We start from the raw sequence: 17,698 nt of genomic DNA, 5'->3' as shown, positions 1-17,698 counted from the left end.
AAAAGCAGAGAGGTCTGAATTAACATGTGGGATCCAAATCTGCACATATCCTCTAAAAAAAAAATGAATCTAATAAACTCACTGATTATTAATTAGAATATTAAAGTGTTATTTATTGACATTCAGTTCAGTTCAACCTGAGGGGCATTGAAAATATAAACCTGCTGCTTTTTAACTCAACAAAAATTCTTTGTGCAGTATTTAAAATAACTTCATTTGCACTGATGATCAATAATATATATATATATTTTAGCTGATTTAGTTTCATCATATTGATTGAATTTTCTGATTGTGTACAAGAAAAAAAAACACACTTTTTTTAAAAAACAAAACAACATGTAAAATAATTTATATTCTTTTCCAGTTTTCTAAATGAGTGAGTCTGTGGTTTCATCTGGACGCTTTTCATTCTAACTTCAGAGGCCATAAAGTTTTACAGCACCTCTGCATCCGTCATGTCTTTGTCTTTAGCTCGTTGACTAAAAAGACAAAATAAAACAAAACAAAATAATGATAATAAATTATCCAAAGCAACACCGAGGGGTGGATTCTGTGGGCCAACGTGATTAGCAAAGTTTACTGCTGATATCTGTGGAAATAACTGGACGACAAAAGGAAAGGTAAAACATTTTTATTATTTCATACGCAGGTTAGATTTTGTGACAAAGAAGTTAAATCAAATAATAATAAACACGATTAATTACGACAAAACTGATCAAATGATTTGTTTTAAAGCCTCACAGGCCCACAGACAATTTAATTAATAAGAATCTTTAAATAAAGGTCTAATTATTTAGTAATATGAAACGTGGACGTGAAAGGAGGAGGTGTCCATGTCTCTTCTTTTTCTAATTGTAAAAATGTATTTTTTAATTTTAACGAAACGAAATCGATTTTTTTGAAGTTTGAGATTCGTGGGAGTAAAAAAAAAACAAAAAAAAAAACAAAGCGGAGCGGGAATGTGTTGTATTTCAGGAATTTATGGTTTTATTGCGTCTATAAATGTCGGAAATCCTCTCTGTCGTCGGAAAACAGCAGCAAGCCAACCGAAAGGATCATCTTTAATCGATCCAAAACGGAAATAAGACAAAGGAAAGGACAAGAAGATGAAGAAATACGTTTTTAAACAATTCGTTTTAGCCAAAATTAGAGGAATTTGATTCTGATCACGACAGAAAAGTTTCTGTGTCCTTAAAAGCCCCCTCTGGACTGCAGGCAGCCTGTTTCCATCTTTGGCCAAATTGATCTCGTGACTGAAGGAATTCCCCCATTTTGAGAGTTCATAATGATCTTTAGTGGAAAAATCTTTACGCCTGCAACCAGATTATTTATTTATATGTTTGTTTTCTATTAAAAAAAAACGCCTTAATCATTGACGTTAAGGTTTTTATATTATTTTAGTGTACATGTCGAGAAAGGCGTGACGCTGGTTTATTATTCTAGAAAGTTGAAGCCAAAATAATCTACATTATAGGATTAAATAACTGGATTTTTAAAAAAGGAACAATCTACCAACCTTTTTTAGGCTGGAACAGAACCAAATGCGCTTCCTGCATTAAGTCCATCTCACCAAATACTCTAAAATGTCCACATCCTCACACTTTCCTTTTACCCAGGCTCCAATTTAAACATTTCAGACCTAACAAAAAAATAAAGATGGCGATGAGGAAGCGCGTCTAAAGCACAAAAACGGCTGCTGTTTATGAAAATTTACAACTTTGCCGTCGAAGTTTACGACTCACCCGGCTCCGGGATTGGTCGCTGGCGGTCATGTGGACAGCAGGAATGGGAACTTATTTCCCATGAGGTTATATTGCAGCTGCTGTTTTTTTCCACCGCTCATTCACTTAACTGTAGTAACACAGCCTTTTTTCTTGGCTCGTTGTTTATGCAATACGCGTGTGGAGAGTTTATTACGGGAAGCTGGCCGCTGCAGCCTTTTATATGCGTGCGTAATTTTCCAAAAGTGGTGAGACTGGAGCCTCTGCGCGACGCCTCGTTCGCCGTGCGCGCCATGTTAATGTGGATGCACTTGTGTGGCTTCATGTTGGTGAAAATGAGGGATGACAACACTCCTGGATGGAGGGATTACTTCCATGAAGTCACTTAAACAAAGTGGGAAATTTGGGGGGGGAACGAGCCTGACAGGAAGCGAGAGGAGCTTCTGCGGAGTGGCACCCACACTGGGAGTGATGGATTATCAACAAAGGTAAGGGCACCATGTTTCTAATATGCCAGCGATTAACTGAACACAAGTGCGCTGCTGCTGCTGCTGCTGCTGCACTACTGTTGTGGTTGAATTGTCAGTGAAGGCCCTTTGTTTATATAACTGAAAAAGGGAAGATCCGTCTCTAAGAAATGGCAATTATCCAGCCTGAAGCATCCTGCGTCTTATTAATTCTTTCTTCTTTGCGTGTTATTTACAACCAGTTGCTGCTCTCTCGGTTTAATCCCCGAGATGCTGCAGCAGCGGCTTCAAAACCGAACATAGCCCCAAAGATTTAACACAAAACCGAGTGAAAAGGTCCCAGTGTTGAGGCCTGTAGGAGGATGTTATCTGATCAGGAGGCTGCAGGCCAGACAGGCTTGACTTTGATGACGAGGATGGTAATGATGCTGCATGCAGGCCTGTGCTAACACAGGCATGTTTATCTTCAGAATAAGCTTCATCTACTGGCATTGACTCCGCTGACATGTTTTATTCGATTTAATCTTATTTCATGTGTTTTATTTTCGCATTTTTATTCTTAAAATCGCACCAGAACCCATCGACGTCGATGCTGCGCGGCGCCGTCGCCCTTTTCGCCTCCGCTTTTCCCCCTCACGTCTTAACAATTTCAGACAAATATTTACTCTGAGATTTGCTTTTCCTGATTTCGCAACTATTGTGGAGTCAACATTCACCACGTTACATTGTTTCGGTCGTTTGTTTTTCTATTTCTGGCGCCTCGTTTGATTGTGCAGTTTTTATGGGGCCATAATCTGACACGAAAACGCTTCCAAATGCGGTCGTCAGGTTGGATGGGGCTGCGGCCTGGTTGGAAGACGCTGCTTGGCGATTAAGGTTTAAACTTTTAAAACCAAATGTTTTCATCAAAAAACAAACAAAAAAGAGTAAAAAAAAATAAAATAAAATAGTGCGGGGTTGATCTTGAGCAAAACAAAATCACAGAATTATTCTAATTTGACTATTCTGTTTATATTTCACGGTTTCTTCTCCATTTATTCAAAAGCACAAACCTATTTTAGATCCACGTTAATTTTACAAATCTATGTCATTGTTTTTAGTGATTTTTTATATATATATTTGATTTGATATAACTTTTTCAGAGTCTAATAAATAGACTGAGAAAGATCATAAATAGAAATTCTGAGATTAAAATTAAGAAATTCCGCCATTTTAAGCATGGAAATCCTGTAAGATTACCTTACTATCTTTATATTTCTGACTGGGGAAGAATGAAAAAAAGGTATGTTACTTAACTGATACGTATAACAGTAGCATTAATTGAGCTATTTAATTATCTCCACATACAGATATCAGTAAAGATAAAAAAGCTCGGTTCACTTTTACCTGCGTACATACCTTTGCTTCTTTGTCTCTCTTTGTAATTGTGGAGTTATTGTCCACTTGATCACGGTGTGCTAAAGTGATGATGGGGATGATGATGGTGATGATGATGAGCTGTGTCCTCCCCGCCTCTCTGTGCGCGTCTTCATGGACTTCGGTCAGAGGTGTTGATGAATCAGGAATCAGGATGAGCTCACACCTTTGGAGAGTGAAATATTTGCATTATTGACGCAGTGTTTCTGCATCCACTTGGATTTCTAGCAGCTGCATTGGAGAGCACGGTGTTTTCCCCGTGTGTTTATTGGATACAGTACATTATTTGATAAGAGGGAGGTATAGGAAGACACGGCGAGGGTGATGCTCAGCAGTAATTTGTGCCCTAATAGGAAAGTGTTTGGCGTTTCGCTGGCTTCATGCACTCCGTGTGTTTCATTTCATTTGCATGTGATGAAATATCACAATATCACTTCACGTGCAGGTCATATGTGTAGAGTGTTTGTTCTTTAAGTATATATGCGCTTGTGTGCGTCGTGGCATCGGTGTGAGTGTGTGAATGAGCGTGCGTAAAGACCGACAGGCTCGAGCGCTTCGTTTCGATTCACCGGGGACTCCTGCGCGCAACAAGAGCCCCCCATGGGTGCAATAGTGCAAGCGCAGACGGCGGTGATTGGCCAGAGGTTGATCAGATGGTACACTTCCCCTCTGTATTCAGTGGCACCTCACAACCCCCCCTTTCAGCAAAAACCAAATCTCCGATAAAGTAATGGCAAAACCACTTGGACTATAAAAGACAACAAATCATATTCCTCCGGAGTATATACACCCCGTTGTCCACCCAATGAGTTCCTATTTTGTTAACTCAACTTTTCCCGTGTCTCTGCCGGGAGGACAGGACTCTCTCCTGGGTCAGATACCGCTATATTCCTCGGGATATACCGATCCGTTAAGACACTACTCCAACGCGGCCACATATGGAGCGGCCAACATGCAAGAGAAGGTTTACCCGGCGTCCTACTACCAGCAGACGGGCGCAGCGGCCGCGGCCATCTATGGCCGGGCCAGCGGCGGAGCGCCCTGCGACTACAACCCGGTCGGGACTTTCTACAAGGACGCGGACGGCTCGTGCGCTTTCACGAGCCGCGAGGACCAGCCGCTGTTTGTCAGTCAGGAGCATCAGCAGCGCAAAGCGGAGTGCCCCGAGCAAGCTGTCAGCATGAGCAGCAGCATCGACGACAAGTCCTCCACTCTGATCTACCCCTGGATGCAGAGGATGAACGCCTGCTCCGCCGGTGAGTACAAAAGTACACGATTAAGATGTTGTTGTTGTTGTCACGCTGCCCGGAGGTGCGTGGAGTGAGCCTCACGCACAGGCAAGAGGCTACCTGCCAGCTGCGGAGAGCCTCGAACATTTGATCAACTTAACAGAAAACCAAATAATTAGGCGATTACGGAGTTTGCCATTATTGCGCACTGTGCTTCACTTCGTGCGCCTTCGGGGGCTTTGGCTACTACATCATCATCACATACATATACGCGCACACGCCAGCAGCGCACGCACGGACTGGGCCTGCATCACCCGAGCTCCAACTTAAAGCTCTTAGCTCGTATTACATGGTGGATTTTATAACATTTTCAGGTACTCTAAATATCTCAGAAACGCAGTGAGCAGAGATTACGATAAAATTCCAAAAACGTTGCGCATCCCTGATGTTTGTATATACAGAAGCTAAATAGTGAGGGAACATCCTATAGTGAGCTACATTAATGACATTTTTAAATGTAAAGTCACTCTGAGGTGCGTCTTTGGCACAGCTAGGGGATTTTATTTTGAAATATTATAGAATATGTATTTTAAAAAGGATTGTAAGTTTATTTGTTGCCACCAGGATATATGTGCGCACCCCCAGGATGCCTGTTAAAGGAATTTTACAAGATAAATGTTGAATATATATCTAAATATAATAGTATAGTTAATTATTTGCTACTTTACACACACAGAAAGCTAGATTTGTCTGCTAAAAACAACGAATTACCACTTTATTGTATTTTTTCAGATACACCCCTTCAGATTTTGAGTGCAGTTTCAGGTAGAGTTTTCTCCTCCACTTTAGAAATTCACTTAAGACAAACGTTCAGATATTAACTGATTACTTTTTTTTTTTCTTTTTTTGATTTTGAAATCACAGGCCCATTTGGCAGCAGTGGCCGCAGGGGCCGACAGACCTACACCCGCTACCAGACTCTGGAGCTGGAGAAGGAGTTCCACTTTAACCGCTACCTGACCAGGAGGCGCCGGATAGAGATCTCCCACGCCCTGTGCCTGACGGAGAGACAGATCAAAATCTGGTTTCAGAACCGCAGGATGAAGTGGAAAAAGGAGAACAAACTCCTCAATCCCTCAAAGACACCAGAAGAGGAGGAGCAGGCGGAGAAGAAGAGCTAAAAGAAAAGAAGGACACTGAAACGAAGGCATGTGTGCGTGTGCGTTTAAGTGCACACTCCCCCCCCAAAAATAAAACCATGTATTATTTCTTTGTAGATATAAAAGTGCTGCAAACCACATGTTAGAGACGTGTAGAGTGAATTCATTTCAGTTTCTGCACGGTGACAGTGTCCGCATTAGGTTAAACCCAGGTCCTCCTCTGTCTGTTCTTGTGCTCGTGTCTTTATTTAGGGGACTATGCAAAAACAAAAATATATTAAAAAAAATAAATAAATCCGCCAAAATGTACATAATAATTTTTTTTGTTGTGTTTAGTTCCGGACAAACGATGTTACCTCATTATCGTAGAGTTTTATTTTTTTCCCCATCTTTTAAACTTAAAAAAGAAAAAGAATAAAAAAAGGGATTTGTCCTTCACTGTACATCTTGTGGTGTAGTTTTGCTCCGTGATAGTCTACTGTTGTTTACAGCTGTGCCATCGACATGTTCAATTTGTACAGAAAAAAATGTTACATGTTATTTATTGTTGTGTGTTCAATGCACATCTGGATATTGTGTGCAATATTTTGTTTAGGAAATTGTACATAGAAATAAAGGCTTTTTGATGTATATATTGGAAACTCTGGTGGCGTCATTCCTGCGCAAAGAGACGAGATTCTTAGTAGTATTGTTCTCTTATTGTCATTCTAGGTGTCCGTGCTGCTTCTAAAGCCACGATGAAACTATAAATCCACATAAAACTCGCGCAAAGATTCAAATAATTTGCAGTTTGACACGCTGTCGTTTTAAAGTGACAGCAGTGCGGCTGATAAGGCTCTGTTATGTGTTACCTGAGCCTTTTGTGGCCTGTATTATCAGCGCGTTACATAAATGATGGATGGCGCTCCGCGGCCTGACAGGCGCGTCTCGGCGGAGCGCTACCGCCACTGTCCGGAAGATGGCGCCCTCTGCCTGCGCGGCTCTCGGGGGCGCAGCGGGGAGGCACCATTGACTGGAGCCTAACGACCATTATTTCGTCATCATTTGTAACCATGGAGCATGAATTACCTCTTGAAGTCATCAGTGAGGATTTACGACTGGTCAACAAAGGCACGTGATTCCCGAACGCTCTCCCATATTTGGCCGCATACCTGGCAAAGTACAGTAGGGCTTCATTGCTTATAATTCATGATTGCATCCATAAATCGTGCAAGCACACAGGATTATAGCGACAAAGATCTACAAATCGAGGCTTTAAAAATCCAAGCAAATGAGCTCTTACTTTGTAAACTCGTTCTCAGGGCGCTATCCAAATGGCTCCGACTATCAGTTACTAAATTATGGGACTAACGGCGCTGTGAGCGGTTCCTTCAGAGACCCTGGCACCATGCACTCCGGGTCTTTCGGCTACAACTACAATGGCATGGACCTAACCGTGAACCGCACCAACACCGGCAGCCACTTCGGTGCCGTGAGGGAGGATGCCCGGGGATTCGGGCCGGACGCCCGGTACAGACAGACGCCCAACTGCTCGCTCTCGTCCCCAGATCCGGTGCCGCCGTCGTGCGCCACGGCCAGCCGGGATCCGCTGGAACTAAAAAGCCCCTCTCCTCCCTCTGACCGGAGCGCGACCTCGGGCGGCAACAATCTCAACAAAAGCAACAGCGCTCATTTCACGGAGATAGAGGACGGCACCGTCGCTTCCGAGAGCGAGGAGGGCGCGCACAGCAGCGGCGGCTCCAACACGGCACCGCGGGCGCAGCAGCAGCAGCAGCAGCAGCAGCAGCAGCAGCAGCAGCACCAGGAACCCAACGCCACCTCCTCCACTCCCACATCAAATGATTGCCAATCGCCACAAATATTCCCCTGGATGCGGAAACTGCACATAAGCCATGGTATATATATAAATATATATATTTACACATCTAATAATATTATGTTTTGAAGGCTGTCACGCTGGCGGTGTGTCATAAATCTGTCAAGTGTTGCATGAGTGAGCAGGCTGGTGTGGATGACTGGAAAAGGGCAGTATTTGTAAAGTCTTTATGGGGCTGTTTGCTGTCGGTGGGGTCCGGGTTAACTGCCGCTGGAGACTGAGAGAGGAGAGAGAGAGAGAGAGGATGCTTTGTGAGATTTAAAACGTGGGCCAAAACATGCGGGCTGGCTGCTGGCGAGAGCTCTTGATACATAAAAGAAAGAGATCATAATAACCGTAGCTGTTGTTGTTGTTGTTGTTGTGTATGAGTGTGTGTGTGTGTGTGTCGTGTTGGTTGCATGCTTCCTCCCTGCATCAGCTCATTCCATGCTGTGACTTCTCTGTCCATTACGCATCACCGGTGAAGCCAGAACAATTAATAATAAACAAAAAAAAAAAAAAAGCCTAGCAGTCAAATTCCTCCCTCTGTTGCTCGGTGCGGTTGCTAATTGTCTGGATTTTCTGTAAAATTGTAGATATGACTGGACCAGATGGGAAAAGGGCCCGAACCGCGTACACCCGCTACCAGACGCTAGAGCTGGAGAAAGAGTTTCACTTCAATAGGTACCTAACCAGACGGCGGAGGATAGAGATAGCCCACGCCCTGTGTCTTTCCGAAAGACAGATCAAAATCTGGTTTCAGAACCGCAGGATGAAGTGGAAGAAGGACAATAAACTGAAAAGCATGAGTCTTGTAACAGGAGGGAGCGCCTTCCACAACTGAATAACTTTTTTTGTTCTTTTCTTGGAAGGAGGGATATTAAAATAATAATACATTTAAAATTTAAAAAAAAAAAGAAAAAGAAGAAAGAAATCCATGAGTACTGTAAAGCTATTGAAAGCGCAGCACCTTCCAGCATGCTATTGTGATAGAAAAAGAAGTATCCTGTGGTCTTACGATGCTATTTTTTGTTTACTGTTGTTGTACTATGATAGCTTAGATGTTCTACTTGGGGGTAAAATTAAGGTGTAAATATATCAACTGGGGGTATTTGTCCTTTTTGCTCTCTCTCTCTCTCTCTCTCGTCTTCTCTTCTCTTCTGTCTCTCTTGAAGGTGTTTCAACTTGAGCTCTTTATTGTAACTTCTTGACGGTCTAACAGGAGTAAAATTCATTGTACAGATCAGACAAAAAAAAAGAAAACTAAAACAAACAAACAAAAAAAAAGTTTCCAAACCATATGCTGCTCTTCATTGAATGTAATGTATTCCGGGGCCATTCGAAGCGCTTTAGTGTAACTTTTAACTGCTATTTTTGATGGTTAACTTGTGGCCAACATCCATAAAACTTTCAAAAAGCCAATGTGTAGCTCTAGGATATTTTGTGCATCTATTATTATTCTAATTATTATTATTGTTTAGGACTAATTATGAGCAATGCAAATGTATTCAACCTGTCAATGTGATAAATTTTTAGTGCAAAAGGAGTTATTCTGTGGATAGGCAGTGATGTGAGCTTTTTTCGCCAATAAGCTTTTTGTATTTGTAAGTGAACTCATAGCGCTTGAAAATAAAGTTTCTCCCATTTGCTTTGAAACGTGTCTCGTGCTGTATACTATCAATGAGCAACAAACGCAGATAAAAGGCAGGTCGTGGTTAGAGGATTTTTTTTTACGCACGGAGTTGGCGCTGCGCAATAAGTTTCGAGCCTAATTTAAAACATCAGACTTTTAGGGCAGCTACTTTTCCTTTTATCTCTATTTAGTACAGACAAGAGTGAAAGAGAAGACTTTTTTTTTTAACACTTACCTCGTCTCTGCAGCGAGATGCGAGTCTGCCAGATTAAAAAAAAAAAAAAAAAACAACAACAAAAAATGTCCCCCCTGAAGAAAAATCAGTGGCTTTGGCTTTACAGGTATATAGTCAAGGCTGAAGTTGGTAAAAATCCCCTCTTACCAAAGATTGTATAGGCCTATATTACTTACAGACTGTGAAAAGTCACGTGAGGTCCATAAAGTTGGTTTTATGGTTTTGGGGAGTAGACAATGTACTATATAATTCACAACCTTGAATGAAAGTGACGGCTTAACTGCATGGATGGGACTGCAGAAGGCTGGACAGGGGAAGGAAGCAGTGTCCAGTCATATTTAGTTTGTTTAAGCTGCTGGAAAAGTTTTTTTCTAATTGCTCCTATTTGCCTCTTATTTGCTAATTTCATGTTTATTTTTTTAAAACGGCAGTCTGAACGTTGCTTTAAATATATATAGTTTAAAATTTAGTTTCGTAAAATGCTGCAATTTGGGGTAAAAAATAAATAAAAATAAAAATCAGTGCCAGTTATTTGTATTTTACTAAAACTATTGTTTCAGCTCTATCTTATTGTTTCTTCAATACACTTTTATTAAATTCCCAACACAAACCGATTTAAATGAACAAAAATAACCTCTTTGAGGCTAATAAGAGCTTTTGTGGTGCTGCCACAAAACGAACTTGAGCGAGGTCCTGGGAATGATTTATCCCGATCTGTCAAGTCACCCAGCGGCCAAAGGTGAAGTCCCGGACAACTCCGAGCTGGACACTGATTGCGCGAAAAGAAATCCCAGCATAGTGCGTTGTCTAAATGAAACTATTTAAAAATATAATACATACATATATATATATAAAAACACACCATTATCTGCAGGGAAGTGCTATATTTTAACATCCTTTCAAACTCATTCTAGATTTTAAAAAAAAAAAAGAAAAAGAAAAAGTTAAAAACATTGGTGGGCTATATGCGTCCCAGACATTTTCCACATATTCATAACTATTAAGTGGCAATTTAACCAGCGTAATGAGTATTGCATATTGATAGGGGTAATCTGTACCCGGATCTCATGCATTATTCATGGCGGCGGGGATCATCGCTGGGTCAGTAGACGGTGGAGGCTGCAGCCCCACATGCGTCAGGAGGAAGCGCACTGCTGCCAGCGCCAGACTTTGCACCGTCACTATCATCACCGCACGCTCAAGAAAAAGAGTGCAAGGAAAAATTGACGACCACGAGAGATGGATGCCGGTTTATTCCTCTCATATTTTACACTAAATGGCTCCAAACAAGCTGCGTAAATTGGAATTTTATTCCCCTTTTGTTTCCCCTGCTTTGCCACAAGCCTGTTTTTATGGCTTAAAATGGGACTAGAGAGAAACACCAGAGCAAAGATGAAGCATCACAATAATCATTTTAACCGCGTACAATTTGAATATTTAAACTTTTTTCCCCCCCAATCTAAATATTAAAATCTTATATCAAGTGTAATATTCACAAGAAAACTGTTTATTTGGTATTTAAATAGAATATATATATAATAACACACAACCACCACATACATTCACAAATCTGCCACATGGAGTTAAATGCACACTCTTACATTTAATAATAAATTAACGCTGCTATTTACTGTTTTTTGGGGGTTAAAGGCAGGTTTGTGTTGTCAGGGGTGCTGAACACCTGGCAGGCTGTGCGTCGGTTCAGTTTGAGGTGTTTGTGATGCAGCTGCACCGCCAGCAGAGGGCGCCTCAGACCGGCCCCGATAATGATGGATGAGTTTTCTTCTTTGTAGGTTACAGAGCAGACTTGTTTATTAGTCACTTCAGGCTTGAGCAGAGTGGGTTCAGACTGAGCTGCTGTTTGTACTCGCTTTATTTCTAACACAAGTGGGGGGAGCGGAAACGTGTTATTTCATCGCAGAGGTTGAATTATTAATAGAATGTGTGCAAAAACAAGTCAAACCTATTTCATGACCCTTATGTGTCAAATGTCTCCTGTTATATTTAGTCACCACGTTGAAGTTTGAACACAGAGCTTGAACTTTCAGAGTACTTACTTGTACTCACTTAGTAAAACATAATTGCCATGAGGTGACTTTGTTTTCCGCTCAGACGTGTTGCCTGAATGTGCGGTTACACACGTTAACTAATGCTAAACAGCACATTTTTGTATTTGACCGATAAGATTCGAGCATAAAATCCGTTAAACTCGCTGATCAAATCAATTTCAACTCTAGATTTCACGATTAACAGCCTTTAATAATGGCTTACTAACATTTATAGCTACAGACTTGATTGAGACCCTTTAGTGATGCTTAATTTAACATTTATAACCGTACAATTATGATTAACCCCTCTGTCAACTCTATATTAATATTTACCAATGCAGAATTGATGTGCGCCCTTCATCGATACCTAACTAACGTGGTTAACTGTAGATTCTCTTATTAAACACCTTTACTGGTGACTGGTGACTTGTTGTATTAAACTCCTTTATTAATGATTTGTTTACATTCATAACTGCAGACCTGATGAGTAAAACCTTTACTAAAGCCTTATTAATAGTTATAGTTGGAGATGTGACATACTAAACCATTTTTTTAAAACACATTTGTATATTTATAATTGGAGCTTTTGTGATTAAGTGCCTTTTTTACATCAACAGCTGCAGAATTGATGTATTAAACCTTTTATTTATGCTTTATTGACATCAAGAACCACAGATTTTCTTGTTAAACACCTTTGTTTATCAGTTAACTGATGTATGGGAGACTTTATTGATGGTGAATTAGCACGTGCAGCCGTAGATTTGATTAGGAAACTAGTTCACTGCGTCATTACTAACATTTGTATCCGTGTACTTGATTAATAATCTCTTTTGTTGATGGTTTATTAACATTTATATCTACAGATCTGACGGCTTACTAGAAAGCGAGCTGACAAATGGATGACCAGCATTTATAACTGCATTAACACCAAATAAGAGGCGATAAACACATGTTCTCATTAAAGGATTGTCACTGATCAAAATGACGTGCTAACCGCTAATAAAGTCGCCCTTATTAGAGGTTGAACTGTTCCAGAGGCGGACCACCTGTCATCTATGTACACCCTGTAGATCCGAATTTGTGTAAACACAGCAGCCGCCACAAGTTCGCTTCTTGGGGAGTATGTAGGTGACGACACTTCACAAGGAGGAGAAGAAAAGCATTCACTTAAAAGACTTTTCTAAACTGCTGTTCTCTCTTGCAGAGCCGCAGGCCTTCAGCAGAGCCTGGCTGCTGTTGTTTTTCTTCCTCCCTCTCACCCCACCCCGCCCCTACACCCCCTCTTGTTTTAGCGCCACATTGTTGGAGAATATGACATCTGGGAAAGTTGCGGGACGAGGCCTTCAATGTGGGCATTGTTCGGCGCTCACCATTTATCAAGTCCCTCTTTTCACCGCCACTGTCCGGAGCTGAGGAGGAGTTTTAGTTTGCAGGGAGTGGTGGCGGCGGTGGTGGTGGTGGTGGTGGGAAACATGAGGAGGACAAACAGCTCCGACAGACCGGACTGGACTGAGAATCTGTCCTGGTGAGGAGATGACTGCACCATGGAGAAGGTAAGTTGGATTTTTACTAATCATAGAGAAAATCTGAGGCAATAACTGCATATAAATGTAACATTTATTGGACATATAGGCTACAAACTGTTTTATGTCAACATGCTTGATGATGCACATTGATGTAGGGAGCAGCTTTCATTATATTTAAGTGTAAATTCATGTTATTTTACTTTATTTTGTGCAGCATACTCTGTTCAAGTCATTGTAAGTCATTTGTTGTGTGTCGTTGTTTGTTTATTGCTTTTAAGTGCGTTAAGGTCATTCATTTTTGGCCTATTTATTCGAGTGTTGCTGGTGTTGTCTGTGGGAAATCAAGTTTCTCCGTCTGAATTAAGTCAGGGCAATAAATCCCCGTCCTCTGTGGACACGTGGTTCCTGCAGCTAATTGACAAGAGAGGTTGCAGTGCGCTGCATTTGTCAGCGGGCCTGAATGGAAGGTGGTGGTGGGGGTGAGTGAGGGTGAGGGTGAGGAGGAGGAAGGGAGGTGGGGGGGGGGGGGGGGGGGGGGGGGGAGTGTGTGCATGTCCATCAAAGACCAGACAGGCAGCCTGAAGAGAGAGGGGAGTGATGGGATGTAAAGTGCAGCTCTGGGATGTCGTCATATGTGAAGGATATCTGCACGGAGATCGAACCTGTATTTATTTTTATACTGTATGCCTTTATTCACTGCCCTGACTTATCAGGTCATCGTCACACACACACACACACACACACACACCCACACACTCACACACACACAACCAGGCTCGTATATCACGGGGTGGTTTGTTTGTTTCTTTAAACAGAGCACTTAATGCTGATTTTCTTTGTATTTTTATGGCACATTTTGCAGGCTATCAACAAGATTTACAGGCCACACACACACACAGAGTTAGCAACATGCTAGCAGTTTATAGGTATCTCCTGTGGTACTGTACTCAAGTACAAGCTTCAGGTACCTGAGTATTTCCATTTTGTGCTGCTTTACACTTCGAGAATAAGTATGAAGAAAATATTAGATCTTTTGTTCCAGTTTTGTTCCATAATAATAGAAGATATCTACAAAAAACTGATCATATGTTATGGGTTAAGAGAAGATGAAACTGTATTTATCCACGAGAGGAAAGAGAGATTTTTGAATCTTAAGTAAAAATTTTCCACCTTCCAATCCTGCAGTAATAGAGGAGGACAAATTAGTGGAGATTTCCCGCACTTTAAGCCTCATGTTATGAGCTTCATCAGCATATGGGAGTTAGCTCACCAGTCCTCCAGCTCAGGCCTTTAGAGACCCATGACTACTCACTGTAGCTCCCCAACTGCTCCAATGAAGACGGAGCATTACACACTTCAAATGTTAAGCATAAAGTGAATTTCATCCCACTTTATTTCATGACTTTGCGGATTAATAATACAAGTTACCCACAACTAACTCTGCGCAGTTAAGGGTTAAAAGAAGACGGGAAGATGAAACTTAATGCATCCGTGAGAGAGGAAATCTAGATTTAAGCTCAGGCCTAAAGTGCTTGCATGCGCATTATTCTAAGAGGGTGCGTTCGGCTCAGTGAAAGCACCATTTACCTTTTGACAATGAATGCAGGACCTTCGGAGATTTGCTTAACTTGAGTAAAATGTCTTCCACACATGCACCCTGCCAGAATCACGGAGAACAAATTGTTAGAAAAACATAAATAAAACTGCAGCCTCCACTGACAAAAAAAAAAAAAAAAAAAAAAGCACCACTTAGTGGAAATTTCCAGAGCTTTAAGCCACATTTTAATGGGCTTCATAGAGTCAGCTCACCTGTCCTCCTGCCTTCTGCTGAGGCTTTTAGAGAACTATCACTGCTTACTAGATTTCCAACAGCTCCAATAAAGCCATAACTTTGCAGATGAACAACACAAGGTATTTACAACAAACAGATTATATGACTACAAGGAGTGGATGAAACTTAATGGATGCATGAGAGGTAATTCAGATTCAGGCCGGCGAGCTTCAAGCTTTTGGATGTGTGTTATTGTAAAATTCACCACAATCACTACTTTTACTTTTTGGCTCTGAATGCAGGATCTTTAGATTTATGTTTTTTTAACTCCAGTAAAAGATCTTCCTCACATGCATTCTGCAAATGTAAATAAAACCGCAGCCTCCACTGACAAATAAGCACCATTTAGTGGAAATTTCCAGAGCTTTAAGCCACATCTCATGGGCTCCATTAGCACAGGGAGTTAGCTCACCTGTCCTGTCCTCACTTGGGAGGTCTTTTAGCAGCTCCAGTAAAAACGGCGTGGCTGCTGATTTGTTGCATTGGACTGTCAGATTTTTTTCTCCTGCAAAATTTTTGTTTTATGGTGCAGCTTTTGCATAAGATTCACATTTTTTTTTGGAGCCGCCATTTTTTTCCCTCTGGTGGCATGCATCAGAGATCAAAGATCTCCATTTGCATTAATTAACGCCACTTTAGTTAAATATTACCTCAAAGAGCCAATCCGAGCGATCAGCCAAAACGTGAAGATGAGAGATCAAAGCACCGCCAATCGATCCACTGCAGCAGTCTGATTTAAAAAAAAAGAGAGAAAGAGAAAGAAATCTTGGACAGTATCAACTTTTTAATGGACGCTGCTGATCACTCATTTAAATGACAAAAAAAAAAAAAAAAAAAAAATCCCATTCCACAATGGAGACGTAATGCTTTTACGTGGGTCTGTGGAAACCCAAACTAAATACTGACAGCTTTCTCTGCCCGAGAAATTTATGGCACCTCTGGCATCGCTCCTAAACGGGATGTTTGAATTTATTGTTCCAGCGCTGGACGCGTTCCCAGGATTGTTTAAACAAAAATAGAGATGTGTTTTATGATTTCTGGGCAGAAGAAGGCTTCAGAGTAAAAATAAAAAACGGGACGCTTCTGGCTCATTTTTAACGGAGCCAAAGACCTTCTCCCCAACGGGCTATTTTTCTTATCTAAATCCACTTAAAATGGACTTCAGAGACAAAAATATTTCATTTTTTTCCCCCACCCTTCTTCTGAGCCACCTTAATATTTTTAGATTTTCATTCTGCTGTAATTGCTACAGGAAGTCAGTCCGCCACCTTAGCCGTGCGTAAAATCGCCTTTCCTACATTTATCGCAGGGCTATTTCCATATATGAAACTGAGCTTGCATGATCAGCAGAAAGGGTTTCTTCTTCTTCTTTTTTTTTTTTTCTTTCTTCCACACACGCACACATACACACACACACCCACACACACGCTGACATAGTGGGCAGAAATGCTTTGCAGGGCGGTGTGAGCTGCAGAAACACTTGTCCACTCCGCATCACATCACAAGGAGAGCCGCTTTCTCTCTCTCACTCTCTCTGCGGGGACTGCTTTCTATCTCTCCCTCTCTCCCTCTCTCTCTCTCTCTCTCTCTCTCTCTCTCTAATCTTGCAGGCTTTTCCGAAAAGGTGAGAGGAGCCGGTGTGTTTGTTTCCGTGAGGATTGTTTCTGCGCGGAATGAATGTGGGTTGTGAAGGTAAGGCGGCCGAGCTGTTGTGCTGCAGACTGGGTTATGTGTCTTTATGATTTACGAGCCTGACTCCAGCCGCGGTTCAACCAGAGTTCATAAAGCTGCATGCCTCCAGACTCATTCTCTCTCTCTCTCTCTGTCCCTCTCTCTCTCCCACTCTCTCTATTCCTATGTCTTAAAATTGCTGCTTCACAATTTTCTTCTGCTTAATTTCGGGGTGAAATTGAATTTAAACCGGGATGGTTTTTGTTTCAGCTCTGTTACAGCCGCAGAGCACAGTGCACATTTTGTATTATTTCGCTTTTGATGGATGAGTTTTTCAGTAGATTGTGAGACGGCGTTTAATTTTTTTCTCCCCCCCTCGAAAACGTTAAAGACAGGACTATCCATTAACCGAACAACGGCTCTTATTTATTAACAGTCACGCAGGCCTCGTGTAATTTCAGGAAACGCCCCTGGAAACACAACAAAATAAATTCCTCTTAAAATAATTCCAGGCTCTGGTTTTATTTTATCTGTGTTTACATCTGTTAAGTGGGATTACTCTCGCCCCCTCTTCAGAACCAAACAAATGAAATAGCCTCGTTTTATAACGTGTAAGTGTTATTTAGAAATTAAAAAGCACCTCTGAGCAGATTTTAATGATCATCCTCCATTTGTTGTCCCTTTTATCCACCCAAAACTCCTCATTTTGTGTTGCCTCTCTGCTCTGGAGAGGCTTGCTATTCATGTCAGCATACTATTGAGTTGATAAGATGGATCATTTAGTCTCCTCCCTGATTCTGTCTCAGGCCATGAAGCCCTGGGTTCTCTGGAAACCTGCCATGTGACATTTGGCTGCCAGCGCTCCGCCAGAAGGTCAGAGGGGGCCCCGGTGCACATTTAATGGAA

The 17,698-nt window shown here is 41.6% G+C and overlaps 2 protein-coding genes across 2 annotated transcripts; both read left to right on the top strand.

Moving 5' to 3' along the window:
- Positions 1 to 4,057: 4,057 nt before the first annotated feature.
- hoxb6b (homeobox B6b) lies at positions 4,058 to 6,014 on the top strand (the record flags this gene model as incomplete). The annotated part of the gene is made up of 3 exons (XM_084568201.1): positions 4,058 to 4,860; positions 5,626 to 5,658; positions 5,758 to 6,014. Exons 1-3 carry the CDS (start codon positions 4,410 to 4,412, stop codon positions 6,012 to 6,014), a joined length of 741 nt encoding a protein of 246 aa, XP_084424327.1. The 5' UTR covers positions 4,058 to 4,409.
- Positions 6,015 to 7,017: 1,003 nt separating this feature from the next.
- Positions 7,018 to 8,692, top strand: hoxb5b (homeobox B5b; the record flags this gene model as incomplete). Its single annotated transcript, XM_084568200.1, has 2 exons — positions 7,018 to 7,888; positions 8,445 to 8,692. Exons 1-2 carry the CDS (start codon positions 7,264 to 7,266, stop codon positions 8,690 to 8,692), a joined length of 873 nt encoding a protein of 290 aa, XP_084424326.1. The 5' UTR covers positions 7,018 to 7,263.
- Between the last annotated feature and the right edge of the window lie 9,006 nt (positions 8,693 to 17,698).

Source organism: Chelon labrosus (assembly GCF_963514085.1).
Source record: "Chelon labrosus genome assembly, chromosome: 19".
NCBI classification, from domain to species: Eukaryota; Metazoa; Chordata; class Actinopteri; order Mugiliformes; family Mugilidae; genus Chelon; species Chelon labrosus.
This window is presented reverse-complemented; position numbering and strand designations above follow the sequence as displayed.